We start from the raw sequence: 27445 nt of genomic DNA, 5'->3' as shown, positions 1-27445 counted from the left end.
CCAGGGAACAGCTCTGGGAGTTGCAGTAAATACCTAAACTGCTGAGCTCTTCTTCTACTCTTTTCTGAGTGAAGGAATCTTAATTTTTTTTTTTCCTGTGGTATGTCATCAGCAGTGGGACTGCAAATCCCAGGCCCCCTGAGCCGTGTGAGTACTTTTCAGGGAAATAGTGCAATTGGGTTGGAGGGCACCTTTGAAGATCATCTGGTCCAGCCTACCTGCCATGGTTTTCATATATAGGGGTTCATCAGTCTCACTAGAGATGAAATGCTCCCCTGCAGACTGTACTCTTGATTGATAGTCCTAGTACCTGCAGCAATGTTCCCAAATGGGGTTTGCACAGTAAGGGTAGATGCAGCTTTGTTTACATTCTTTGTACTGCATGGCCCAGCAGCACAAAACGGAACCCTCATACTTTGATGTTACTTATCTTCTTATGCAAAGCAAAACTTCAAATCATGTCTACCCTCTACCATTCTGTTCTTCCTCCAAATTTGTCTTCTACTAACAGCAAAGTCCACATCCTTTCCACCCTGGTTCTGTATTTCACCAGGTCTCAAGCCTTTTATCTTTAGCCAACCGATGTTTATTCCATATCAAAACTGTGCTCTCAGATGCTTGCTCCCACATAAACTGTGTATTTAAAAATAAAAGTATTCTGTGTACCCACCAGTTCCTCAGTGTAACAGAGCTGTATGAAGTGTGCAAGTAATGTGTTGCCAGCATTTGTATGGAATGGAAAATATATGGATATTTAGCTCTGCAGGTTTCAGTGTCCCAGAGATCCAGACCTGCTTTTTCCATGGTGAATGAATGACATGAGTAAAGCTGCTTTCTCCTTTGCAATAGTAAAAACAAAATGGAAGGGTAAATGTGATTCTACTAGCTGTTGTGTGATTTATGTTCAGAAGATTCAACTAGCATCACACCTATTATGAACAATGACTAAAACTGATATAGACTCATTGAAATAAAAATATTTGTATAAATAGTATCCTTGCTATTTGAGGATGCTTTATGATTTTTTCTTTTGCAAACTGGGATTTAAGATAATGCAGACAGGGAACATCACATGGAACTTATTCAAGCTATTACATGAGGTTCATCATCATAAGACTTCTATGTCACAGGATATTAAAAGAGCAGCAATCCCAGTTTTCTTGCAATATATATTTCTGTAAAAAGTTCATAAAGTAAATGAATTAAATTTTTGCACAAAGTTGATATTGCATATGAATTTATACAGCAATAGCTGAATACTCTTCTCTATAAACACGTAACAAAATTAAGGATAACAATTGATAGAAAAATACAAGGTATCTCTGCCATTCATGTTTAGTGTAATACATAGCCAGTCATAAGTTAATTTAAAAATGCACAACAAAAGCCTGATGAATACAATCCCTTCTGTGCCACTCCATAACTACTATGAATTTTACAATCAGTAGCAGGGGAGGTATGAAAAAAGGGAAACCCTATATTGATAGGGAAAGTGCTGTTTTTTTTTTTTACTATATACTTCATTTGCAAAAACCTTTTATTTTCTAAAGAATACTCCATTAATCTGGAATAACTCATTGAAATATTGTATAATTTTAACCACATGCATGTAGGTGTAAGAATATCAACACATTATTAGGTCAGTAATCAAATTAAAGCTTTTTTTTAAAAAAAAATATTATTTCATCTTCAAAGAACCTCACACAACCCTGAAGATGTTTTTACTAGCATTAGAAAGCTGTTATTCTGTGAGCTATTGAATCCCATTTAAGTGTCTGCCTGCTTTTTTTTTTTCTAACCATGAAATCTGATCTAAAATGCGTTAAGTTTCAAGGTTTGAGATACCTTTGGATTTGAATTTTAATGCTTTGAGTTCTCAGTGTGTGGGCTAATTCAATCTCTTTGTCCAAGATTCTGGTCTCTAACTGTCTAGCCAATAACAACTCTGTGAAATTAAGATAGTGCAAAGCAGTAGACAGGAAAAAAATCTGGTTATCAGATAAATTAGGAATATCACTGTTGACTTCAATCGTGTAGGAAGCAGCAGTATCAGTTAATATATTAGGATCCAGATCCTCAAAAAGAACTACTATGCCTTAAATATCTTTCAAAATGTGTGCCAGAAGAACCAAGCAACATAGATCCATAGAAACCTGTGTGTGGCAGTTAAACCTCTTTTGATGTAAGCTTTGCCAACCCGATGTCAGTATCATGCACAAAGCAAAACCTCAACTAGTAAAAATTCTGCTTAGCTACAAACTGTCATACGTTTTCCTAAACTGCCTGGAAACAATTGATGTTGCACAACTGAAGCACTGGAAGTACTTCATGATATTAGAACTCCTTGAAAAGTTACAGAATCATAATCTACAGAAGGCTTATAGAAGATAGTACTGTGTATTTAAAATTACTTTAAACTCATATGAAGACATCTAGCAAGTGGCAGCAAAAGTGGCAGAACTGTATTGTTTCCTTTGCTGAGATCTGGTAGCCTGAAGTGCATGATATGCATAGCTTTAATCTTGGGGATACTCTATATAGGAAACAATAGCTGTTGGCCAAATTCTGCATTTCAGTATTAAATGCAACTTCTATCAAGCCCACATGAATCCTCAACTGCCTACAGAAACAAAAAAATAGCCCATCTTTTTCCCTTGCAGTATGATAGTATATACAAGAATGAAACATCTGTACTTGAGAGGGACCTTTCCAATTTCATTATTTTTTGTTTCCAATTAGTAATATCCAACAGCAGATTTTCACTTCATTGTTTTGAGTCCAAAAAATCTTTACAGATGCCCCTAATAAGATCAGGAACCATCTGCTCCAATCCTGTGAACTCCCTAGTGAAGAAAGTATGAGATTCTCTTGGTTCAGAAGCCATGTCTTTCAGATCATCCAGAGGTGCCCAGGCAACACCGACAGAGAAGACGGTTATTCCTACAATGTAATAATACAAAAAAATAGTTAAGACTGTTTTGCCTATGGATACAAAAAAACCCCAGCCATTTCCAAAGCTATTAATTAATCTGGCTTGAAAAAGCGTGTTTCAGTGCCTGGAGTCTGTCAAAGATGATTAGATTTTGCCACTAAGTATCAGTAATTTGCAGATTTGTCTCAGTAAGAATCTTGAAGGAAATACGGCATGTCTTAAGAGCTAGAGTCTTAGATGGTTTTTTTGAGTGACAATCTGAATGTAGCAGTTACAGGTAACATTTTGTAAAATTATTTAGAAAACAATTTCTGATACTTTGTGTATGCTTAGTGCTTTCAAGCATGAGCAGCCCAATAAGCTTTTTGGAGCAAAACTGCCTGTTTCCTTCCTAGATGATGATGCAGTGCAGGAGTAATGCTATATTGGATGGTATCATTGGTTATGGCTTCACAACATGGCTCTTTGTTTTAAATCTACTCGCTTCTCCCCTGTTCAGGAAAGTAAGACTGGGTGTATGTTCTTACTAAGCTGCCATGAGTCAGTCCACTTACACCTGGCTCCACAGTGCTGATTTTCATCCTAATGGAAAACAGATACTTAGAGCTCACACATTCCTGAGTTTAAAACAAGTAGAGATACCTGATTCTCTGGGGCTGTATTTGCAAACTTTGTTTAAAATCTTAACATTCACAATGCAGCATAAATGGGATTAATTAACTTCCATTGCCTTTAAAGCTGTGTCACTCACCTGCTTTTTGTGCAGCAGCAGAAGGTCCTCTAACATCATCATAAGACTGACCATCAGTCAACACAACAAGGAAATTTTTGTTAGGTCCATCTTTCATTGGCCCAAACACATTTCTAGTAGTGAAAGAAATGGCATCGCCAGTAGCGGTGCCACCGCTCATGTAGCGAATGTTCCGGATAGCTGAGAGGACCTTTTCTTTTGTGGTGTAGTCTGTGAAGCTGAACTCGGTACGCTGGTCATATGTGAACTGCACAGCTGCAATCTTGGAACCTATGTCAGAGATCTCAAAAGCTTTTGCAACATTACTGATGAACTCAAGCACAAGGCGGAAGTTGCTTTCTCCAACGCTGCTGGAACCATCTATCAAGAAGCCGATGTTGACGGAGTTGTAGCACGTCTTACTGCACAACATCTGCTCGTGTGAACACAATTTCTGGACAAGAGGTTTCACATATTTGGTAGTGCCAAACCAGGTGGGCATTTGGTAAGAGAAGAAGCCATTGTTTCGACAAACAGCCTGGTTGAAAACAAAAAGTCAAGAGGTGAATACTGACACAGTGGCTGTATGGATAACAATCAGACATCTGTGTGATTTGTGCTCAAAGGCAGGTTAGAAATGGAGTCTGATGGTGAGAGTTTGGGGTACGTTTTTACTTGTTTGTTTTTAAAGAAGTTGAGGACAAACATCTGCAGTTCAAGGCAGTGAATACTCCAATATAGCTTATTTTATCCAATAATAAAGTCAGGTCTATCCCACAACCTCTGGAAATTTAAAATAATTTTATTCATAAGAACTGTAACAACTAGAAATTGTAATTATGTTTTTTGAAAGTGAACTAAGTCATGATTCTGAATATCAAAGGAATTGACTGTTCTGTATTTTTTCTTACACACCGAAAATTAGTCTCTTTTTTAGTTCCCTTTGAACCTGATAAACCTTTTATTTGTTTAATCTAAAATGTCATAAACACATACAGTTGCCTAAAAATATAGCTCTAGGTCATTCAAAGTAAAATTTCTTTTTCCTCTTACTTCCATGAGATGCATGTAAAATACAAGGTAATTGAGGAAGAAGTTCCACTTAACATCAGCTCTATAAGGGTGATAACTACTCTGGTTAAGACAAAAATGAGGAAGGGGAGGGCAGGCCTTGGTCACTGGAGGTCACGTCTTTCTGTGTCTGTAAGTACGTAGGAGTTGGACCTGCCTGCACTATGACTGGGATCAGGAGCAAGCCATCTTATGCCTAGAAGCAGCAAAGCTGTGGTGCTTCATTCTGTTTATGTCCTGAGCTATGAAATTTCTGCTGAAATCAGACATCTAAAACCTCCCTGTGGGAAACAAGAGGTTTTCTCACTGGAAAGTAAGTAAAGACTGTAAAGAACCTGTTAGGATGTGGGGTTTTTTCATTTTTTTCTGTCCTGTTTGTAATGAAAGTAAGTAAATAATCATCCATAGAGCAGGTACTGAAAGATATGCTTCCTTGTCTGCCATTTCAGGATAGGAGTTATAGCTGCATTTCATGGCCTATGACACATTTAACTGTACCTAGGATAGGAGATTCTCCTACTCTGAGACTCATGTTATTACAAAATCCAGGAGCTACAACATGGCCAAGTCTCCGAACTAGGAGGATAGTGACAGCACTTTGATACTCTTTGTGTAGCCCCTTTACCAGGAAAAAAAACCAAACAGTACTGCTTTAGGTTTTCTACTGTGATCCTTTTAAATCACTTACTAGCAGGTAGTACTTCATTGGAGATATGTACATATATATAAATATTAAGAATTAGTTCATTAGGATTTTACCATGAAGCAAATTCTCTAGAATCATACCAATGAGTAAAAAACCGTATAATTATTCTCTTACTTTGTCAACAAAACCAATGTCTTGCACCATTCCTAGCTCCTCTGTTGTGGGTTTTGCTACAGATACAATGAACACATTGACTCCAAATTCTCTGGCCACTATGCCAGCTTCTTCTAGATCATCTGAGGGCCAGCCATCTAGGAACACAACAATGATCTTGGGAATTCCTTTGCGTGCTCCATTTTCCAAAGAGAAGAATTTCTGAGCTGTGTACTTCAAAGCCTTTCCTAGTTTTGAACAGAAAAAGGAATATGATGAACAAATGTGATTACATTTGGCACCAGGTCCCTGCATGAAATTGTGCTGGATTTCTGGATTTCTGTTAGGATTGCAGGTTTCACCAAGTATAAAAGCAAAATAGTGGTCTGGAACACTTGATAATAATGAAGCTTGAGCAATTTATAAGCTTGAAAACAAACCAAAACCCTCCAAAAAAGCAAAACCAAACCACCCCCAGAAGAAAACCCAAAGCCCACAGATGAAGCTGAAGAAATCACTCACATTTGTTCACCCACAGGTCTAGTTTTGTACTAGGAAGTAGATATATTAGTGTCTGCCAAATGGATTGGAAGGAAGAAAGTTGAGGAGCTACCTAAATTTAGGTTGTGAAATGCAATGTATTTGTAACACTCAGTTTCTTGATTTGGCAGACATCTATCTTCACAACCACTTATTACTTATTCCGAGTTTATTTTAACTCCTTAATTAGCCACTACAATAATAAAGAAACTCTAAGCCTTTTAGATATGAATTTGTTTCAAGATATCACTCTATAGCTAGTGAAAAGTCAACTACTGTATAAGCACAGGAAGTTATATTTGCCCTTCTGCTCCAACTAAATGTGTAATAACCAACTCTAACTTTTGGAAATGAAATACAATCCATGGCATTGTTCAGTGGAAAAATGCTGAACCTGACTAAAATGACTGTGGCATTTAAAACATTTTCTTGCCTAACTGAATTATAAGAACCCTATGAGGTACACACACACATATAGAAATAAATATGTGTATATATATATATATAAAAAAATATGTGAAGCAGTAATTTCTATTTGCATGGAAGTATGAACTCACCTGTATTAGAATTGCCTCCTCTGAACCCTAATTCCTTTATGGCAAACAAAACATCTTTAGCAGCAGTGAAGTTTTTCAGATAGAATTCAATTTTTGGATGTTCACTGTGGAAAAATAAAACAGAGTAATAAACTATGTAGTTCACTTTTCATATTGCTATAGCATTAGCAAGCTAAAATACATGAATAATTTAGTTCTTGATCTATTTAATTACCAAAATAGAAGTATGCTCCTTGCTCTGTAATTCTCACAATCCTTAGCAAGAGGAATTATTTACCTGAGTGGGTAAATTAAGAACTAAGGCTGATTTCTTAGGCTTATCAAGCAGCTAAAAACTTTAGGTTGAAAATACATACAGAAAAAAATTGAACATGCCCCTAGTTAAAGAAAAATTATTTGTGTAACTGAAAATAGGCAGCTTTTCTGCTATTTGTATGATAAATGCCTTCTTTATTAAAAATTATGTGAAATACAGTTTGAGTTATTTAATTTGGGATGGTTTAAGGAATGTTAGCTACTGACTCCATTTAAGAAATGAAAGACTTGAGATATCCTAAGTTTCCAAATGTCACTTTTTATTTGCAGTAAATAATGAAAAGAAATTACGTTACTTTTGTGATGCAAAGAGTAGAAAGATACACACATACAGGTCAAAGAGCTGCTGCTGTGAATAAATGGTCTGATCCTGCATTAGTGTCACTAGAATGAATCCTGACAGCAATCAAGAGTTGGTCTGCCATGCTGAATCTCATGGCAGAGTAAGTGTTACAATAGTACATGTTGGGGTATAAGATGCTTATAAGATGCTTCAGCTCCTCTAATGAAGAACTGAATGTTCAAGGTTCTCAACCAATGACTGAGTTAATACACAATTTGTCCCTCACCTTATAGTATTTAAACCTAGCATAGCAAGAGTGGGGTTCATTTCCCCTAGCTTTTGATGTCTGCAGTGAACTGGATTTTTCAGAGTGGAATTCATTACATCCTAAAAGAGGCAACCAAGGCAGTTCAGGTGGTTGTGCTGTGAATGTGGTCTGGTGACCATAAAGCACCAGTTTAAAACTAGGCCTTTAAATCAGATGCAGACATCTACTCTGCAGTTGTCTAAAGGGGAGAGGAACAGACTTTAATGATGAAAGTTATGACAGAGAAACCCTGTATTCATCTAACAGATGTTTCACCTTCTTGAAATAAGAGAATTAAAGGCTTCTTTGTGCTTCCTTTATTCCATAAACAATAGCCAAAGTGGTTAAGCCTTGGAAAACTGCTATTGCTGGGCACTAGCAAACTGCACTGTGGCTCCAAAAAACCCGCTACCAACATGTTGGATGTTGCAGTGGCTTTCAGACTGTTTTGCAGCCTGAAAACATATATAGCAGTATGAATAGTCTTGAAATAAAAAGTGACCATTTGCAATTTGAAAATATTAGCTGTAGTAACCTTATTATAGACTGGTAAAAGCATTTTTTGTTTGTTTTGTACATGTAGGTAGCCATTTGTGACAATTGTCTCTCTACAACTTGTTAAAAAAGCCATCTCTCCTTTGCTGAGTGGTTTGGCTGTTTTACTAAGGTGAGCTACAAAACTGTCAGCAGCAGATAGGCTGTGGGAAGTCCAGCTGCTCTCTCTATCCAAAGATCAGGTTTCACAGAGGCAGAAGATGATCACATTTTCCACATTTTCTCACATGGACATACACCTCTATGCATGCTCTATGAGCAAACAGTGCTACAGCTGGAAAAAGTTTGTTTTCCCTTGCTATTCTTCTGCCACTGTTGAGTGAATATTGTTCTGCAAAACAGGGAGTGATATGTTAATTGTTTATTTTATTAATCAGTTATATTTTGATAGATCTGTTCTTACCTGGCTTGTACAACTCCAACATGAGGTCCCTCTGTTCCAATTCCCAACATCACAGCTACTTTTCCAACAAAGTTTTTCTGCAAATTAAATCTACGTTGGCCAATGTTGTAACTTCCATCAATGAGAAATGCAATATCAGCTTTACAGTCTGTGAATATCCAAAATATTTAGACTTACTTAACACCAAGTAAATGTTAGGATTTTGCTTTGCAAAAGTTACATCTGAGTTCCTACCTTTGTTCCCAGCCTTTTTATCAAGTGGCTTCTTAGGTCTTTTACCTTCAATGAAGGAAACAGCACGGATCATTTAAGAACAAGATGAACAACCAGAATTTAACCAGAAAAAACTCAGACCTCAAGAACTACACTGCAGTTTATCTGCAGTAAGAACTATCAGTTGCTTTAATTACTAAACTTGCACTACTGCAGCTTTGCTCCTTAGAGAGTATTCTTTTCCACATGAAACAGTGTAACCTTCCTTTCCACACGTGCCTGGCTGATTCCTGCAAGGCAAGCGGGTTGGGTTGCTGTGGCTCACTATTCAAAGTACTGCCACTTCTCAGTTACCAAGCTGCTGCACAGTGCACATTTTTAATGTTTTGGGTCTGTTGGAACACAAAATCCAAGTCCAGTATTTATATACCACTAACTTTCATAAAAACTGATCAAGCCTTTTACTGGCAGCATTTTCTGTGGAGAAATTCCCATAACCTCTCTACTTCTGCTAGGTAAGTCCTGGCAGCACTCACCTGAGTAGTTCTGGAAGAAGAAATACCTTCTCTCTGTCTTCTCTGCCATTTAATAGGAGTATATCCTGAGAGCTCATGAACTCTTTCCTTCCTAATGTCACCTGTATTACTTTCCCAAATTCATTAAAGGTTGTGGCTTTTGTGTTGGTTTTTTTTAATTTACATTAACACTACTGAAATCAATTTGCCTAATTACAAATGATTCCTCATTTTACTGATGGAAGATATACTGCAAAAGCAGATGTATATATTTTCTTCTTTAAAAACAAACCAATCCTATGAAACATAGCTCTTTAGGCAGGGATTCACACACTGCAGCACATCTGAACAGAGCAGGCTTCCCTTGTGGCAGAGACCTCGTACCTGTAGCAGGACGTGCTGTGGATACTGATCGTCCAACTGCTTCAAGTGCTGTATTCTTGGTACCTGTTAAAATATTGAAAGAATAGATTTACTGTATTTTAGTGTCTTTAGATGAAATCACAAGTGTTTGAAGAATACTGTGTTTCCAATAGCCTTTCTTCACCATTTTTCCTTAGCTACTCTGGGAGTAGGATCCAAGTCTAGATGGACCTTTGGTATAATCCAGTTTAGTATTTTTGAAAACATCACAACATACACAACCAGTAGGCTGCTTTATACATTTTTAGGAGGGTGGTTTCACTTCCCCCAGGTGGCAGGCCATGATAACTGGTTTGCAATCAGGCCTGGTATGTCAGCTACACAGACAAAAACCTGTGAAAAAAAAACTGTCATACTGGAGCTTAACGACCACATCACATCTGAGGTGACAGTACTGCTACTTTCGAAGGGTCAGTGTTCTGTTTGCAGGGAATGTTGCATAAGCTCTTTAAAGGGAATAGTATTCTAAGGAAATTGTAGAAAAAGGTAGATAAAAGAATGAGTTAAAATAAAAACTTTTGTTATTACATTTCAGACAGCAATCACTTTTTTTTTATGTATGCAGGAGCACTGAAGAAGTTTCTTAGAGTTCTGTTAGTATTTCAAATGTAGTTTGTAAAATTGAGTGATCCACCTACGAGTCACTGAGAAAGATGAAGCCCATCTAGAGAGCACCTGAGACTGGATCCCATTGGCATTTACAGCAGGGTAGTTTTCCTGTCCTGGGAGAGTCTGGACCCTTACAGCTCCTCCTGCATTGGTGATCACCCCCCTGAGATACAAAAAGAGTTGTTATAAATCAGACATTTTAATAGAAAGAAAAGACAATACAGTTATACCATTATTAGTACATTGGACACTAGCTCCCCACAAAAGATACCATAGAGGCAGGTGGTTGTGCTCAGTCCAAAGCAAGCCATAAATTGCTGAAAAGACTTTTAAAAGAAACTGCTCTGCAGAGCACCACACGGGGAAAAAAAAAAAAAAAAAAAGTTCCGGAAATTCTACAATTCTGGCAGTGTTCGGACTGTTTCAAGAATGTATCAATTCCTAAAAGATAAAGCACCAGCAAAACATATTTGAGCTCATTCTGCCTCATAAATATTTGTGACTGAACAAAATTCAGTATGCTTAGCTAAAAAAGGACCAAACCTAAGAAAACTGGAAAGAAAAATTGCTGCTTATAGTAGTAATGGATACATAGGATATCTTGTTCCCAACTCAGAAACGGTATGCAGCACTGACAGCTGCAATCAAGTTACTGATAATTATAAGAACAGAGCCTAAAGCATCTTATTCTTCTTATTGACCTATAGTAAACATTAAATGTGAAATCTCAAATGCATGAAATAACTAAATGCAAGTGACTAACTGAATCCATGTAAGATTCCAGATTGCTTTCAGTCTAGACTTGGGAATAATGTATCAACAATAGATGCAATTCAACTGTGTAATCTTCACTGCCAGACATGTAGTGTAACATACCAAATGGCATCTTCAGAATCCAGAATACTTAGGTAATACTTAACAAGTCCCAGCTATATTTATCAGTTCAAGCATAATGTAATGCACCCTTAATATTTAAGAATAACAGATTAATTAAAAAAAAATCCATATTTCATTCCAATAAGCTTACTGATTAAAATAACTTATAAAGTCATATTCAGTATTGTAAGGCTTTTATACTCCTTAGTGTCTTACTAGAAGGGTCAGTTCAGAAATGTAGAAGTGATCGGAAAACTTGTAGCACAATCTATGGAGGAAGTTTTCCAAAACTGAGAAGAGAGTTGAACCTAAACCACCCAGAACCTAGAGAAGTTTTTAGAGGCCATAGTCTAGTTCTTAGAGAAGGCCTCTATAGTTTTTCCTTTGTTGTGTTCTATTTCATCATCTACAGAATGGTTTGGGCTGGAAGGGACATTAAACATCATCTCGTTTCACTGCCCCCCCTGGCATGGGCAGGGACAAGTTTTGAGATTGCTACTAGGTATGTCCTGATGTCTGAGACAGATGAAGAAACAGCTAATGTGAAAATCTTGCTGCTGCTTAGGAACTGAGGATTACAGGACTACCCAGCAGGACAACATATTTATGCATTTCAGAAACTTCAGGGTTAAAAGCAGCCCAAAGAGAACTTCACTGTTTTTGCAGGCAGAGAGGCTCTTGGGGTTGTTTGCTTTTGGATACCTCAAGTGACAATAATACGCCTCGGAACTGTTCAGCTCTCTTTTTCTGTGCTACTGAAAGAACAGTTAATATTTTTAGAGGCCAAAATTCAATTCTGAGCTTCTCCAAGAGTGAGTTAAAGCTTGATGCTTGGGCAGGTACAGCACTGTGGGAGGCAACCAACCATTTCAAGACTATTTAAACAGCTACTTGCAGCTTTGTGTTTATTTTTCTTATCTGTTAGGCTTCCTGCTTGAAAAGAGGTCCTGGCCCAATCTGATTGAAAATATTGCAAAAGTAGAATAATCAAGACCAGAGTTTAGAAAACCTTGCATTTATTTGTGGTAATATGAGCTCTGGGTATCTGTGGCAAAGGCAGCTTCCACATAAATCTCCTTGTGGACTGCTGTTAAAATACATTCCTCATTCATGGATGTGATTTGCATTTCTAAATTGAACTCTGGTATATAACCAGTCATATTTAATGTATTAAATATATTTCATAAATGTATTTAATATTTAATTCTTGTAGCTTAGAAGATTATTATAGTATCAAAATATACAGATATTTTCTCACCTAGGAAACTGTATAAAATATACATACAGAGGAGCTTTGGTAAAGTTACCTGGAATGAGTTTGAAGTTAGCAAACACAAAGAGCACTTTAAAATTTCTTTTAAAATAATGAGGGAAAAAATAGATGAGAGCCTGGTTATTTTTAAATGACAGGAAAAAAATGTAGTAAGGTAAAATTATCTTGAGCAAAAATTAATATTTAATGTATTTAGAATATTTCAGTCTAATTAGAACATAATGTTCTGCTCCAGTACCTTGTTCACTTTGGCATTCAAGCCTTCACTAGTCTCTGTCTTAATGGATAAAGAACTGTGTCAGAAATAGAATACATGTGTTTAATTGGAAGAGTTTCTAGTTTAAATTTATAATTGCAATTTTAGTGAAGCTACTTAGGGATTGTATCAGCATGATCTATGCTGAAGTTAACTCCCAAGAAGAGCTTAGTATCTCTTCCCCCTTCCTTTGTTGTGAACTTTGAACTTAAAGCACTGGCTGAATTAAACTCAGGTACACATTCACAGCCTAAGAATTATTCCTGTAAGCAATTATTTAATCTTATTTTAGTCACAGTGTGACCAGTTCTGTCTACATTGTTCCATTTTATCTACTGGTCTTTTCATTTCAATTGCCATGTAATCATTCTGGGGGAAAAAAAAAATATCTAGATACTGTCCATCAAATCTGGAAGCTTTCCACTGAAACTAGAGTAGATTTATTTGCTCCTTGTCTACTTATTGAAAACTTGAAACTGTATTTATCACAAGTCATAAAAGCTCAACTGACTTCTGAAGATACACTACTTCCATCTGACAGTTCCATTATTTTTAATTAAAGGTGGGGCTGATATTAAATGTGAATATAACGTGAACTATAGCTTTATCAAAGTTATGCCTCTTTTCTTGCCATTTTATGCTGTAGGTAAATTAACAAGGGTTTAAGCCATCTTTTACAATGTCATTGGTTTTATTTGGGATGTTTCTTCCAGCAAGGTTACTCAGAGTGCATGCTCACATAAGCTGAAGTGGAATAAACCACTTTGTCAGTCTGCCTTTGTATTCTGAAAGATTTTGGCAAATTCCTTTCTGCAGTCATTTATAATTGACTTTAAAAGTGAGATTCGTCTTCTGTAGATCTGCAGCGATATTTAAACAGTGAAGAAGTGCCTGTGTATTTCTTTAGAATGATTCATGCCATTACAATCTGCTTTGATTTTCACTGCTGTTCTTTGCTCCAGTGTGATTGACTTGCATGTTCTGGCTGTTCTGATTAAACTGGAACTCTGTAGATTTTCCAGGAACAGCTTTCACTTTCTTACTCAGTCTGTGTCATTCTACTGCCAGGGCTGCTTGGCAGGAACTTTTATATAAATGCTATCAGTCTATTCTCTTGCCTAGTTTCACTGTTAATAACAAATCATAACTTATATCTAAACAGTCTTTTTCACTAAAAAATGCACACAAACAGAAAAGCAGATACACAAGGAAACAATCCAGTACCTCACTACACTAAATAGCTGATGGGAGAAAGTATGCTGGCCAAGGGCAGCAGAAGAAAGCCTTATAAAGTACAGCAATTTCATCAAAACCAGTTAAAAATCTGAACTGTGGTAAATAAGCTTTTTAGAGCCTCACACACCTCCTCAAGTGGAAGAAATGCAAGAACTGTTTATCTGTCCTCTCATAGAAGAGATATAGGGCTGGCTTGCCTTTGCTCAATTTGAAAGAATTTGAATTTTTCAAGGAGCCCACACATCAAAACTGGTGCCTAGACCACAAAGAGACTGTTCCAGCCATGGGAGATGACCCTTATAGCTGTAACTGCAGGCAGTAATCTTGGACACAGCAGCAGAGTGCTGAAATACCATCTCCTGTTAAAGAAAACGGAAACACAAGATTTTTGCCTTTTCAAAAAACCTTTTTCCTCTGGGTAAATTTTCCAGTGCATTCCATTGAATTTTTAACAGTTGTGACAGATTTGGTTGCTGGAGAGAGGATGTTCTGCAGCATGCTTATGAGCTATTGACTTTTAAAAAAATATTAGAGATGAAGCCAAAATGATTTCCTTAAAAGGGCTTAGTTCTAAGTGTAAGGTAAGGATCAGATAGATCAAGTTCTCTAAAGATAACAAAACAATGTCAGTAAAACAGAAAAAGATTGCTTTTTCTCTAGCCCTGTAATAAAGAGTGAACAGAAATAGATGTGAATACAGACTCAGTGTTCTACACCAAAGAAAGTTCTCAAATCCAAGGGCAGTGAGAGAGCAACTTGCAATCCAGAAGCAAAATATTTGCTCAGAAACTCACATGGTATGTTTTTATGCTAAACATTGTGTTCATAATACATATGTCTTCTCAGCAGAAGGGAGAGAGCAGAAAGATGAAGGCCTGCTATGCTAACCAGGAGCATAATTTTGACCTGACAGTTCATGTTCCCATTGCTAACAGTGCTGGCTGTGGCAGCTGGCATTTCCTACACAGAGCCCTTGGATAGAAACAGGTATCCTAAGGGACTTAAGAGAGCTGAATTGCCTGAATTCACATCTTCCTTTCCTATTATCAGCAGCTGCTTCAAACTCATTCCACATCATCCACTTTTCTCCATGACTCCAAGGTGCATCTTCCCCTTCTTCAAACTACAGTCTCCTACTGCTGCCTGACTGCTTTCAGTCACTGATACGGAGCTGCTCAGGGTTTCATGCCAGCAGCCTCTGGCCCCCTCAGTTGTGCTCTTTGTCTCCTCTGCACCCCTATTGCTTTTGGCAGGAAAGAAGGCTCAGCGGCAGGCACTAAACCAAAGTTTCCCAGGGGATCTACTGCTGCTCAGAAATCCCTCTGGCCAGACAGCCCTTCTGTCAATATTCTTCTAGCAAACAGTAGGGCAGCTCAGGGGCCATCATCTGTGTTTGTGGTTGCTTTGTGGCCAACTTGGTAATACCATGAGATGCTTTTGTTATGCCGGAGTTCTGGGACCCCAATGTTTAATTAGAAATGGTTCAACCCTATGAACAGTTAGGAAGGTTATGAAAACATGTACATGCCTTTTTAGCATCTAAACACTACTACACTGGCCTAGGTCTCCATTTAGTGGAGCTGGCACTAGAACAGAACTGCACAAGCTGAGAACCTAGTCCTTTATTTGACCCTCTGATTATTAATCCAATTAATCACTCAGTGGTAGATTTAACTCAGCTCTTTACGCCTGCATAGTGTCAGCCTGGTAGGAGGTTCTCCATTCTTCCCCCAATAAATAAATCTTTTATTCTTCTGCCCAGAAAAAGAAGAATATTAAATAAATATTATGTTTCCTGAGAGTAATTACACATAAAATGAGAGACAATGGGGATAAAAAGCCAAATATAACATACTAAAACAGATACAAGCTTTTTCAACTGCAGTATACAGAATTATTCACAGTTTAATTCTGCTAAATTTTTTTACATGCGCTATATAGTACTTTTTTAATGTTAGCAATTGCCTCACAGTAATTGAGCTACTCACGGGAATATACAATATTTGGTTTATATAAAATTAAAAACTCAGGCCTCAGTTTGGACCCAGCACACAAGCTGGAGTGTGTGTGGAGGGAAGAACTGATCCACGTTCACCTAATCTTTTCCAGTTTAAAAAAATAAATTAAGCAGCACTGCTCCTGAGACTGATGCTTCTTGAAATGGTGGATAGCTGCCTGTGCTTTATACAGGAGAACAGCACCAGTCACTGTCATGGCTCAGGCCTGGTACTCAGCAGTGCTTAAGGTACAGAACTGTGCTGCACTCACTGGCAAGGCGACGCATGGCACACCCAGCTGTAACCCAGATGTGGTTGTTTCAGTTATTTGGCAGAAATTTCTGAAATTCTCAAAGCAGGTATCTAGTTACATCACAACAACAGCAAATTACGCCGATGACCTATTAGCAATATGCTCTTGGAGTTACTTTGACACCAATATGGAGCTCCACCTTTGCACCACAGAGTGAGGAGCAGCAAGGTCTTTTATTATTGTTGGATTTTGTAGTTTGCACTGAAATCAGCTGAGAACTAAATAGCTATTGTCACTTCTCCATCCAGCAATCTTTTGTTACTCAGACCAGTATTTATGGCTGCTAATATTTGCAGCAAAACCAACACAACATTCTCATGCAACAAATTCTGTTCGGAGTATGAAAAACTGGTAGGACTAAGAGCCTTCAACTTAAAGGTAGTCTCCAAAAACCAGCAGCTCTCCTAACTAGAAGACTTTTCACCTACAGTTTGCTGTGTCAAAACACTGCAGTACAATTTATCATATCCAGAATACTTGAATGTTTTTAATGTACATCTTTACTGGGAAACACAGGTTAGAATGGTGGGTAGATTTTAATACCTTCATTGCTACTAGAGCCCTCTTTGTTCTTGCAAGATCTGCAGAGACAGACTGTTAGATGCAGAGTTTGCAAACAGGGGTGCACATTTCACAGGAGGTAAAATTTGGATTGACGCTTACTATGGAAAAATCTGTATTTTTCCATGCTCCTATGCTTCTGGGCTGGAGAATAATACACAATAATACACATATTTTATAAGGTACAGACTTCACTGACAACCTAATTGGTATATGAATGCCTGCGCTTTATTATCTTAGGGTAAGACTATGCAAATCTTGAAAAGAAATCTGCTTCTTCCATTTCTTATACCTCCTACTTTTGTATATGTGTTGAATTTTTTGGTGCTGATCTAAAAATGGTATTAAGAAGTCTGGATCCTGTTAACATTTTTCAGCATTTTCACTATTCGACTTTTCAACATTTCCATTATTTCAATATTCTACTTCTACTAACTTCTGATTTAAATTAATGAGATTCCACTGAGGTTCCAACCCAGAGTAAAACAGATCTTGCAGCCTGGTTGCATGAAGCTCGGCGTTTTCCTGCAGCTAGTGCAGCAGCAGTGCCAGCTGCGGGGATCTGAGCCCCACCAGCCTTCCTGGTGGGACTTCTCTAATCCTCAAACACAGCCTCAAAACCCTACTGGTGTGAAAGGTCTGAGATCACTGGCTTGTTGAACTGGTTACGGACTTTTGCAACACTTCAGAACACTCAAGTCCTAAGTGCCTTTAGAAAAAGGTATTGATAGAAAAAGATTTTTCTCTTTAAATAAGGACATCTTTGGCAACCAGTAAAGAAACATAATGTTAAAAATAGATGTCTACATCCCTAAATCCGAACATTGTCTTAGACAAAAGACAACAGGAAGAAATATCATGGCTTTGGTTGGGTTTGCTTTTTGGTTGTTGTGGTTTTTTGGGGTTTTTTTTGGGGGGGGTATTTTTTTTTTTTTTAAGATATTTAATCTAGACATTCTTTTACAAACTTTATCTATATACATACACATATATTTCAACTGGGAAAAGTGAAGTACTGAAATTTAACTTTTAACACCCATGAAGACACTTAAAGCACACTAAATGGAGGCATTAGTTCTTTTCACAGAAAGATCAAAAGGAAGCCTGTTCCAACAATAAAATACATAGAGACATATAATTATCTTTGAAACTCACTCTTAAGCTTTAAAAACATTCACACAGACCTCAAGTTTTTTCTACTTGCCCCTACAGCACCTTAGCTCGTAGACTCCTTTATAACATTTGAGAAATTCCAGACAATTTCTACTCAAAACCCCTCTTTAAATCCAACTTGAAAATGTTTTTAGTTTACTTTCCAGTTTAAATACTAAAAAAATATCCTGAAATTTGGAAGTCTTCTTTGAAGTCATAGGGTATTGACTTTTAAAATAAGTTTCTGGGTGGTAATGATAGCCCCCTAAATATTATTTCAGATGCTTCATATGTATTTTATGGCATTTTAAGTGTCAAGCAATGAATGCTAACTCAAAAAAAAAAATCTCCTCAATTATATTCTAGTTATCTGTACAATTTTAGCCTTTTTTTTTAAATAAAAAGATTGTCTGATAGCAGAGTTCAGCATCACATCAATATATTTTGAAAGAGATTTTTCTGTTGCTTGGGAATAAGAAAAGATTTAAGATATCCCTTCATTTCTTTTCAACACTTCCACTTAAGCTTTTAAGAATAGTTTCAGCCTTTCTGAAAGCACACAGTACTCTTATCTGGAATATACAAATATAATAAGATGGTGTGATTGTTGTTTATTTTAACTGTGTTTTATATATATGTTAACATGAATGTCCCTAGAAGCTAAATAAAACTAGTTTTAAGAAGTTCAGTGATGCTTGAAGGGATTCTGGGTAACATGTTGTAATCCACAAATGCTAAATCTAGTTCATGGGAATAGGACATTAAAAAAACAAACACACAACAAAAGGTCTCTGTAATATAGTGCAATACCTCCATGTAGTGACTTGTGTTAAGAGTACCTCTTGAAACCTAAGTAATTCAGACTTATATCCATGATGAAGTCTTATTTTTAAATGTATTCCTGTATTTTATTATGGACTTCTTAGACATTAAATAAAAAAAATATGGGAGGGATGATCTAGTCTGCAGTTTTGCTTCAAGATAGGATTAATTCTAGTTATCTAGGTATTCTAGACAGATAGATGTCTATGTGGTTTTGGAAAGTGCACAGTCTATTGCAGTTCCTGTAATATCCCAGGCCATCTACTCTGTTCTCATTGTTAGACTTTTCTTCATGTCTAATGTAGATTCCTGTTGCTGAAACGTCAGTCCTACCTTAACAGCTGTAACACCTTACAAAGTTTCTAATCTCCTTTGTGGCAGGAAGTATATTGTGAAAAGCTCCAAATTAACAACTATCCCGCTGTAAAGTCTGTCAATGGATGAAACTAAAAATCCTCCTTTAATAATCAAAAGCTTTATCAGACTATTAAAATCAAAGTCTGAAACTCCCTGTAGACTGACAGTCAAGAATCAGTCTGGCTTCCACAGGCATCTGAAATAAATACCTCTCTGCCTCCAGCTGGCTTTGTTCAACATTTCCATATTAAAAATTGATCCAAGAAAGAATTTACCTTGCAAATAAGGAATTAAATCTGTGTCCTCCCTCAAAAAGAAAAAAAAAGTAAATAATGAGAAACAAAAGAAAAATCAGATAACCCCAGTAAGATTTCTGCCAGCCTATTTCACTTCCCCTGTGGAATTATTATTGTTTTTTCTAATGACATCTCTTTAACATAAGTTATCCAGATATTTTGCTTAGTCTTTAGTTTTCAATTCAATACAGAAGTGAATTCAGCTAGATACTGGTCTAATTAAGAGATTGTTAAGTAGACTAACATCCAGCAAGCAACTATCAGAAATGCTATAACAAAAAAGCATAACACTTTCTAACGTAACAGCCTAGGGACCACATGCAGCCAAACCACGGGTAGGTCTGTTTGCATGGAACTTAAATTGATTTAAACGATTTCAGAAAAAATGTCACGTAACAGAAAGTCAGAAAGTGAATCTGTTTTTATTCTCCAATTAATTACTACTTACCACGCATCCTTCCATCTCTACCAGTGACATATAAGTAATCTTACAGTGAAATTCCATCTGCTGCTCTGCCATTTAAGGGAAGTTAATAAAGCAGTTTTCAGGAACACTTAAGCACAACTAGAATAACTCGCAAGCTGCCCAGCCATTATTTCCTTCTGTGTTCTCTCCTCTCCTACCACTACTCCCATCTCCCCATGTCCAGAAGGATCTTTACCATCATGGCACTAAAAAGATTAAAAATTTAGGAATGTGGCAAGACTACATAAACTTGCTTAACACATTAATTAGCAATCATCTGACTTACCTGTGTATGGCAGCTCCACAGACACTGGAAAGAGAGGCATAGATTCCATCCCCAAAGACATAAAATTGCCATAGAGGGCAGTTTGCTGGGCAAAGCACATCTTCTGTCTCCTTTCTAAGGTCAAGTCCTCTTGTAAAGCATGTGATAGCAGTGGAAGCTATAGAAAAAAAGAAGAACCTGTGACCTGAAAATCTTAAGGGTTTGTTGTTGTTTGTTTTAATCTCCCTACTTTTTCCAAGCTTAAAGCAATGTTTGAATTTGACATTAGGTACAGTGTCTCATCTTATGCTCTGGTATGTCTGTGAAGACACCTTTGGGGTTTACAAGTTTACAATTATGACAAGGAAGAACACACTTTAAAATTATTTATGGGAAAGAAGTGGCGGGAAAATGTGGGAATTATTAAAAAAGTTAGCAAACAACAATAAAGCAACATTAAAAAAAAATATCCAAGGAATACTTCAGAGGGAAAGCAATTAATATCTGCAAGTTTACTGCAAAGATGAAAGGACAAGGAGAAGACCTTCAAGGGCTAGTAGAACATGGGAGTAGGTGGCACTCCCCAATGGAGAAATTAAATTAATGTTCCCACAGCAATCTTCAGCCACAAAACATCTATAAATCATTTGGGAAATTCCGAACCTTCTCTCCAGTGACATTCATTAAGCAGGCTGACAGCAGGACTTCCCTTATCCTCTACAATAAATCCTACTGAGTCCAGTGTAAAAGACAGAGTACCCATCTCCTTGCTCCAGTAACACAGTAACATTTAGAACATTCATGTAAATTCACTACAACCAAGTTTACATCATCATTGTTGTGCAAAGGACTGTCAGATTCATCCAGTGAGCCAGAGGTTATTTATTCAGCTGATATCCATGCATTTTTCACATACAACTCTCCTCCTTTTTTTCCTTAGATTATAATTAAGTGCTCACTGTGCTTGCATGTTTGCAATGTAGGTATGCAGACAGACTTACACCAGTATACAGTTTTGCTTGGTAAATTGATGAAAACTTAGAGGTCATTATCATAGATACTCCCTACCATCTCTACTACACAGGACAGCTCAATCAGCTGGTCTGATAAGCGCAGCAAATTAGGGCTTTGGCTTAGATCAACCTCAATTCATCATCGTAAGTTCAGTCAATGACTGAACCCATTCTAAACTTCCCAAGATCACATTTTGCCCTTGCTGAGCACTAGATTAAAACCTTTTCTACATGCACCCAGAGTATTACTTTTTCACTATAATGAAATGAGAGCTGACAGAGGCTGGCCAATGTATCAGTGCATACACCACTGCATTATATCCCAAGGAGAGTATGTTTAGGGGATCAGTGATCTGTCCTTTCACCTTACTTCCCTGCTCCCTCTTTCCTACCCTATGTTGTTTGCTGACCCTAACATAAGCTGATGTTATTTGAAAGTATTTGGAGCATACACTGTTCCTCATCAGCAGATGGAAACTCCTTCAGAACTCCAGACCAGAACTCCTGCTAATCTCCCTGACTTCAGAGTAGATAAGCAGAAGAGTTACAGCCAGAGGTGCACAGAGAAGTGTATCAGTTCATTCTGGCTCCAAAAACCAAACACATGTTCATAGACCATGCATGTAGTTTTACTCTCAAGTGTATGCAACTCTCATTAATGCTATACTGAAATTATGTTAAACTTACCTAATCACACATTCCTGAAAAACCTTTGCTGCTATTTGTCAGCACAAAGATGCTACCGAAATATGCTAAAGAAGTCTATATAATCCAGAGTAAGAACAAAGAAAGTAGTAAATACATCTTCATTTTTCTCTTCTCAAGATAATAAAAGCTGACTACATAGCAAGATACTGTAAAGTGATTTAATCTGGTTCTCAAGTGTCATTTAAAAAAATAATCAAGAAGTTTCTTCTAGTACTTAAGTCTTACCTACTCACATCCTCTCCACGTTTAGTCATACATTTGCCTCAAAAACAAAAGACTGAAAGAACAAGCAGAATCACCACGCTTATACCTAAAAGCCACATATTTTCATTGTTTACAGTGCTATATTGTTGGTGTTATGCTAAAAGAAGTTGATTTGCTTTACTGTTTGAGTCACCTAATCCTTTCATGGAAGCTCTACAAATGTGTTAGCCAGTCAACAGGCAGTAAGCAACTAATGTCCACCAAATTACAACTAGCAAGACCATCAGAATCAAACAGCAGCTGGAAGGCTAGATGTCCTTGCAGGAAACACTGCAATGAGCGTCACTGGTAATCCCTGCTCTCCCAGCACTGCTTGTGTCATACAACCTGCAACATTTTTCCAGCCTCTAAAAGTGAAAGATGCCACAGGAATTTTTAGTATCTGTCATTTCTAATGTACTGTACTTGACTATGTGAACAGCCTGCCAAGGAACTCAAAGACAATCATTAGACATGTCTAATTAACAAACCTTTTATCACTGGAAGATCTGTATTCCCCTCACTACCAGGTACCTATTAATTAGTCATATAGCAGACTAATATTTTACATAGCACAGAAGAAAGGGCAGGGGAGTAGGGGGGAGAATAATTTTGCTGCGTTTCCCCTGGCTATAAAAAACACAGAAATGTATTTTAGCCCAGCCATTGGATTTTTATGTCCTGGCAGTCTAAATACTGTTTTGATCCTTGTCTACACTGTGAAGAGGGAGCTTCTGAGGGGAGGGAGTAAGTTGCTGCTCTGTGAACTGAAGAGCTGACATACCACAGCTAGGGGCCCAAGCAATTCATACCTCAGTTGGATCAGCACAGAGGTAGTAACACACACTTTGAAGTACATTATCCACTTCATTAAAAAATAATTTCATTTTGATTTTCTATGTAGGTAGATACAGCTTTCTAGATGCTATAATTCTATAACTGGAACTAAAATTAGGAATGTTAAGTGCAGTATCAAAAGGAGTAGTACTGGGTACCAAAATTAAGACTTAGGATATCTACTCTGCAGTGGATTTTGTCCTTCCATTAGTTAATGACTCACCAGCTGTCCAACACCTAAAACCACAAGTAGTCTGATGTTAACAAGAAAATGTATTAATCAGGTCTGAATACTAGATAATATAAAGTACTACTTTGTCAGCTTACATGGAATTTGTGAGAGTGATTGGTATATGTGATATTATTATAACCAATGAAGGTTTTTGTTAGTATATCCAAGATACTTCATCACAGCAGAAAACACCAAAGATATATACATATATATATATATAGAGAGAGAGAGAGAGAGAGAAAGAGAGAGATTGAAAATAACTAAGATAAAACCCTTATGTTTTAATCACTGAAATTAGAGAATGCAAGAGCAGCACCAGTTGAGGCATTCTTCCAGGTACTTGCATGATCCAATACTCTAAATCCATGTATTTTGGAAAAGGAATAAATAAGCTTGTAATTTACTAGAAAGAATTAATTCCTAACCTGCTACCCATTATGGATTCTGATGAAGACTACAGACCTGCATCATGTGGTATAAAATTACATCTTCAGAACTGTATTAAAATGACAATAATTTTAATGTGTGTCTTGACACACTTTTTAAGCCTCACAGAAACACACATCAGGGTACATGATAAAAATGAAGTACAAAGAAAAAAGCTGTATTCTTCCTGATTTAAGCCACATTTAAAGGTCAGTATTAATGTCTTCTATCACTGTAGACCTAAAACAAGAAGGGAAAAAAAAAAAGCAAGGCTCACTTCTCTTCTAAAACATCTACTCAATAACCATGTTTTCAATCATTCCATCAGTTTCTGTCTTTCTATCTGTTGTGCCTCTTTGCATGTACCTGTTTCTTAAGCTCACTTAGAAAAGCTTTCATGTCATTTTTTGACAGGAGCCACTAATTTAAAAGAAAAATAAAGTCCATAGCAAAAATATGAGTTTTTCTAATCTTGACGTTTACATGCATTGTTTTGGCAAAGTTGAGTGTGTTAATTTAAAGGATAAAAAAATCCCTATGTACATTATTAAAAATAATAATAATTTTAAAATAAAATTGGGATTCCTAAGAGTAAGATAGCTTTATGGGTCACAAAATAGGGAAGTATATCCCCACTATCCTTCTTATTCCCTGTATTATTTAGTATTGTTCCTTTGTAAAACAGGAAGATTTGAAGTCCTTTCTTATCTTGAAGTTTCTATCTTATGTAAGGAATACACCCACTAACCTTATCCATACTAGAAAAAAAGACATACTATTAGACATATAAGATTAAAAAGATGTTCATACTAATTCATGTAATCTTAAGTACATACCCTGATCTGGACAAGAGTAAAGGGATTTAGAAAAATCTGACCAGGGCTATGTAATTCATTTCAATCTGAGGTTTGCCCTTTTATGATCAACTGAAGGTCACTTACCATCACATGCCAGTGTTTACTCACCTGTACAATCTCATGTATGGTAACAGCAACTGTTGAACTCAGCACTATTTGTATGTATTTCAGAGGAACTAAGAGGAAAGGTCTATGTTCCTCTAAGGTCTCCCTGATTAGTTAAGAGCTTAAACACAGTAGATTTTTGAAGAAACCAATGCTCTTTTGTCACTCTGAACCACAGAATTTAAGCAATTATTTATAAAAGCTCCTGCAAGCTTCTTGTCCAATAACCAAATGCTGCTGAACTTAGGCTCAGAATAATGGCAATAAACAATATCTTACAGTAATAGTTCATATTTATATTACAAACACCTCCTGGTACCAAAATTCCACCTTGCCAATATTCCCTTAACGTTATTTTAGTTCGTTCCAGATTACAGAAGCTTCTTCTCCGGTCCTAGCATGAAGCATTACAGAGAGCTTTTAACTTGTTTCCTGACAGACTGTGGCACTTCATCTGTAAGGCACCTGTAAAATAAAAAGGAAAGGCATTGGTTTTGGAGTAGGTTTTCTATTGCAGTGAATTTATTTTATTTTTATTTTAATTTTTCCATTTTTGTTTTGTTTTGGTTGGTTGTTTTTTTTTTAAGCCATAGCACTTGTGTGACATACAGCCATTTTCAATTTAGCACAAAATAATTTTCCAAATGTTTGGCTGAACACAAAACGAGTAGCAAACTCTGCTTCCTAATGACTGTGAAAAGCTTGAGGTCACTCACCTACTGCAGGCCAGGCCTGTGTCTGGAAGCGCATCCTTCTGGTGGTTTCTGCCCTCCCTGGCTGAAAGGCTCCACTGGAAGGGGCAGACAAACTATTTGTGTCCTTCTGGCGGTTTCTTTAACTGCTTCCTATGGCTCCCGGTTCCCGCAGATTGATTCTGGCTCTGCAGCAGCATGGATGCAGTCCCAGAGGGCATGGAGATAGGGGCAGCCCCCTGCCCTGCCAGCCGTGCTAAGTACATTCTTTAGCTTTCAAGGTGAAAATAATGGCAGGGCGGGCTTTAAAAGTTTTCAATCGATTCCATAGTCAGAAACAGGCCGTGGATCCTCAAATTGCCAAGCACTGCACAAGTGCCTTTGTAACACACACAAACACAACCACACTCACTCCTGCTATCATCAGCACTCCCCTTGATGGGGACACTTGTCACCACTACTGCTCTTTAACCTGTGCGAAGACGGAGCTTCAGACACGTTTGGAAGCGTTCCCAGACACCAGACGTCCTCCGTGCCCCTCTACAGCCTCCCGCGGGCCACCTCCCGAGGAGCCCCACACTGCGGGGCCCAGCCGCTCCGGGCCAGCCCTCCCTGGGGGCAGCGGCCCCGCAGCCGGCCCCGCTCCCTGCGAGCGGCCCCGGGCGCGTCCCGGCCAGCGGCGGCCGCAGCCAGGGGAGCGTCCAGGGGGTGCCAGCGGCCGGGCGGCCCCGGGGGTCGTCACTTCCCGACGGGAAGAGCGCGGCAGGACGGCTCAACGGGGGAAACCCCCGAGGGGGAGGTAGAGGAAACGGGACGGCCAACTCACCCGAGCCGTCGCTCCCATGCACGGGGCTGGAGAGCAGGAAGACACCTGCGAACAGAGAGGGAGAGGGGTCAGGACGCTGCTTCGCCTCCGCCCCGCCGGCGCCGACCCGCTCCCCTCGGTACCCACCGAGGAGAAAGGGGGCGATCCACATGGCGGCGGCTGCGCCCGCACCCCGCTGCGGGCCGGAGCGGAGACGAGGAGAGCGACAGAGAGTACCCGCCGGGCCACCTCGCCGCGGGCTGCGGGCACACCGCGCTGCCCCCGCACCTCCACAGAGCTGCACAGCCGGCGGCAGCCGCCGCGCCCGCTTTAAACCTCTCCCGGGGCGCATGAGCACTGGGCGGGAGAGGGTGGCCGGGGCGGGAGGGAGGGAAGGAAGGAGGGAGCGGACACGGGTGGGGCGTCCTCATCTCTGGGCAAAGCCCGGCAGGTGCAGCTTCCCGTCCCCCGCCGCCCCCAGCCTGCTCCCGCCACATGGGCGCAGCCCGGGTCCTCCGGGAACGGCGCCCCAAAGCCGCCGGGAACGCGCGGGTCAAGCAGCTTTGCCCCCTTCCCGGCGCTCCCGCCGCCCTGGCCCGCGGGGGCTCCTCCGCTCTGGATGGGCAGCCGAGGCGTGGGGACCTTCCTGTGCCCGGCGAAAACGCCTTCGCCGTTTGCCTTTCCAAATCTGCCCGCACACTCCTGTGTTGCCTTTCACCTACAGCTTTTTAATACCCTGTTTCAGATATATTTATTATTGTTATTGTCGAATACCTTATTTCTAATATCCCTGTTCCAGGTACCTTAAGAAACGTGAATGAGCTACCCGTTACTTCGCCACACCATCTGGCCCTTCCTCAGAAATGAACGAGGGGGCCAAGCTTCCAGTGACTGTCCCGGCCCGTCCCGCGCTCATCCCTGCCGGGATGCCCCCCGCTGCCGGGGGCAGGGCCGCCCCCCGGGAACTGGGGAATTTCAGCTAGTTTAATCTTTTGAAGAGATGAAAATACCTAACCGGCATTTTTATCGTTTGTATTTCTTCTAAAAATGTTAACGTGTTACAGGTACCTGTAACTTAAGCAAAAGTCTTCTTAAATTATAAGACAAATGCAAAACCAAAGCCGAACCCCAACCCCGCCCGAAAAGAACAAAACAAAAAACAACAAAACAAAACCCAAACAAACCAGCCCCCCCCTCCCCAAACCAAGCCAATCAAACAAAAACTCCATTTCAGAGCCTGCTTCGTCCTCGTAGTTCAATACGTACACGCATATGCGGCGTTAAGTATTAGCTGGCACGAGTGTGAAATGTTGAGATTACTTGGGAAAGGGTGGCCAGGAGTGGCAGGAGTGCATTTATTTTAATGAATGCCTTAAAATCATGTTACTGACTGCCGGCATTCAAC

The 27445-nt window shown here is 38.8% G+C and overlaps 1 protein-coding gene across 1 annotated transcript; it reads right to left on the bottom strand.

The window, feature by feature from the left end:
• Positions 1-553: 553 nt before the first annotated feature.
• On the bottom strand, positions 554-26278 carry COCH (cochlin). Its single transcript, XM_051622338.1, has 11 exons — positions 26188-26278; positions 26062-26106; positions 20144-20300; positions 10282-10415; positions 9605-9667; positions 8727-8771; positions 8493-8640; positions 6630-6733; positions 5554-5780; positions 3684-4200; positions 554-2940 (listed from the first exon to the last, which is right to left on the bottom strand). The coding sequence occupies exons 1-11, from the start codon at positions 26210-26212 to the stop codon at positions 2765-2767; spliced, it is 1641 nt and encodes a 546-aa protein (XP_051478298.1). The 5' UTR covers positions 26213-26278; the 3' UTR covers positions 554-2764.
• Between the last annotated feature and the right edge of the window lie 1167 nt (positions 26279-27445).

This window comes from Apus apus, chromosome 5 (genome assembly GCF_020740795.1).
Source record: "Apus apus isolate bApuApu2 chromosome 5, bApuApu2.pri.cur, whole genome shotgun sequence".
In the NCBI taxonomy this organism is placed as follows: Eukaryota; Metazoa; Chordata; class Aves; order Apodiformes; family Apodidae; genus Apus; species Apus apus.
Note: the sequence above shows the minus strand (reverse complement) of the source record. Positions and strands in the feature narration are given on the sequence as shown.

What these genes read in the sequence shown, in the direction of transcription:
- COCH (XM_051622338.1), bottom strand. Translation starts at nt 26,212, where the DNA reads ATGTGGATCGCCCCCTTTCTCCTCG. An exon ending in GATCGCCCCCTTTCTCCTCG is followed by an intron (nt 26,107 to 26,187) that starts GTGGGTACCGAG and finishes CTCTGTTCGCAG; the next exon opens with GTGTCTTCCTGCTCTCCAGC. An exon ending in GTTGGAGTTGTACAAGCCAG is followed by an intron (nt 6,734 to 8,492) that starts GTAAGAACAGAT and finishes ATTTTTCCACAG; the next exon opens with TGAACATCCAAAAATTGAAT.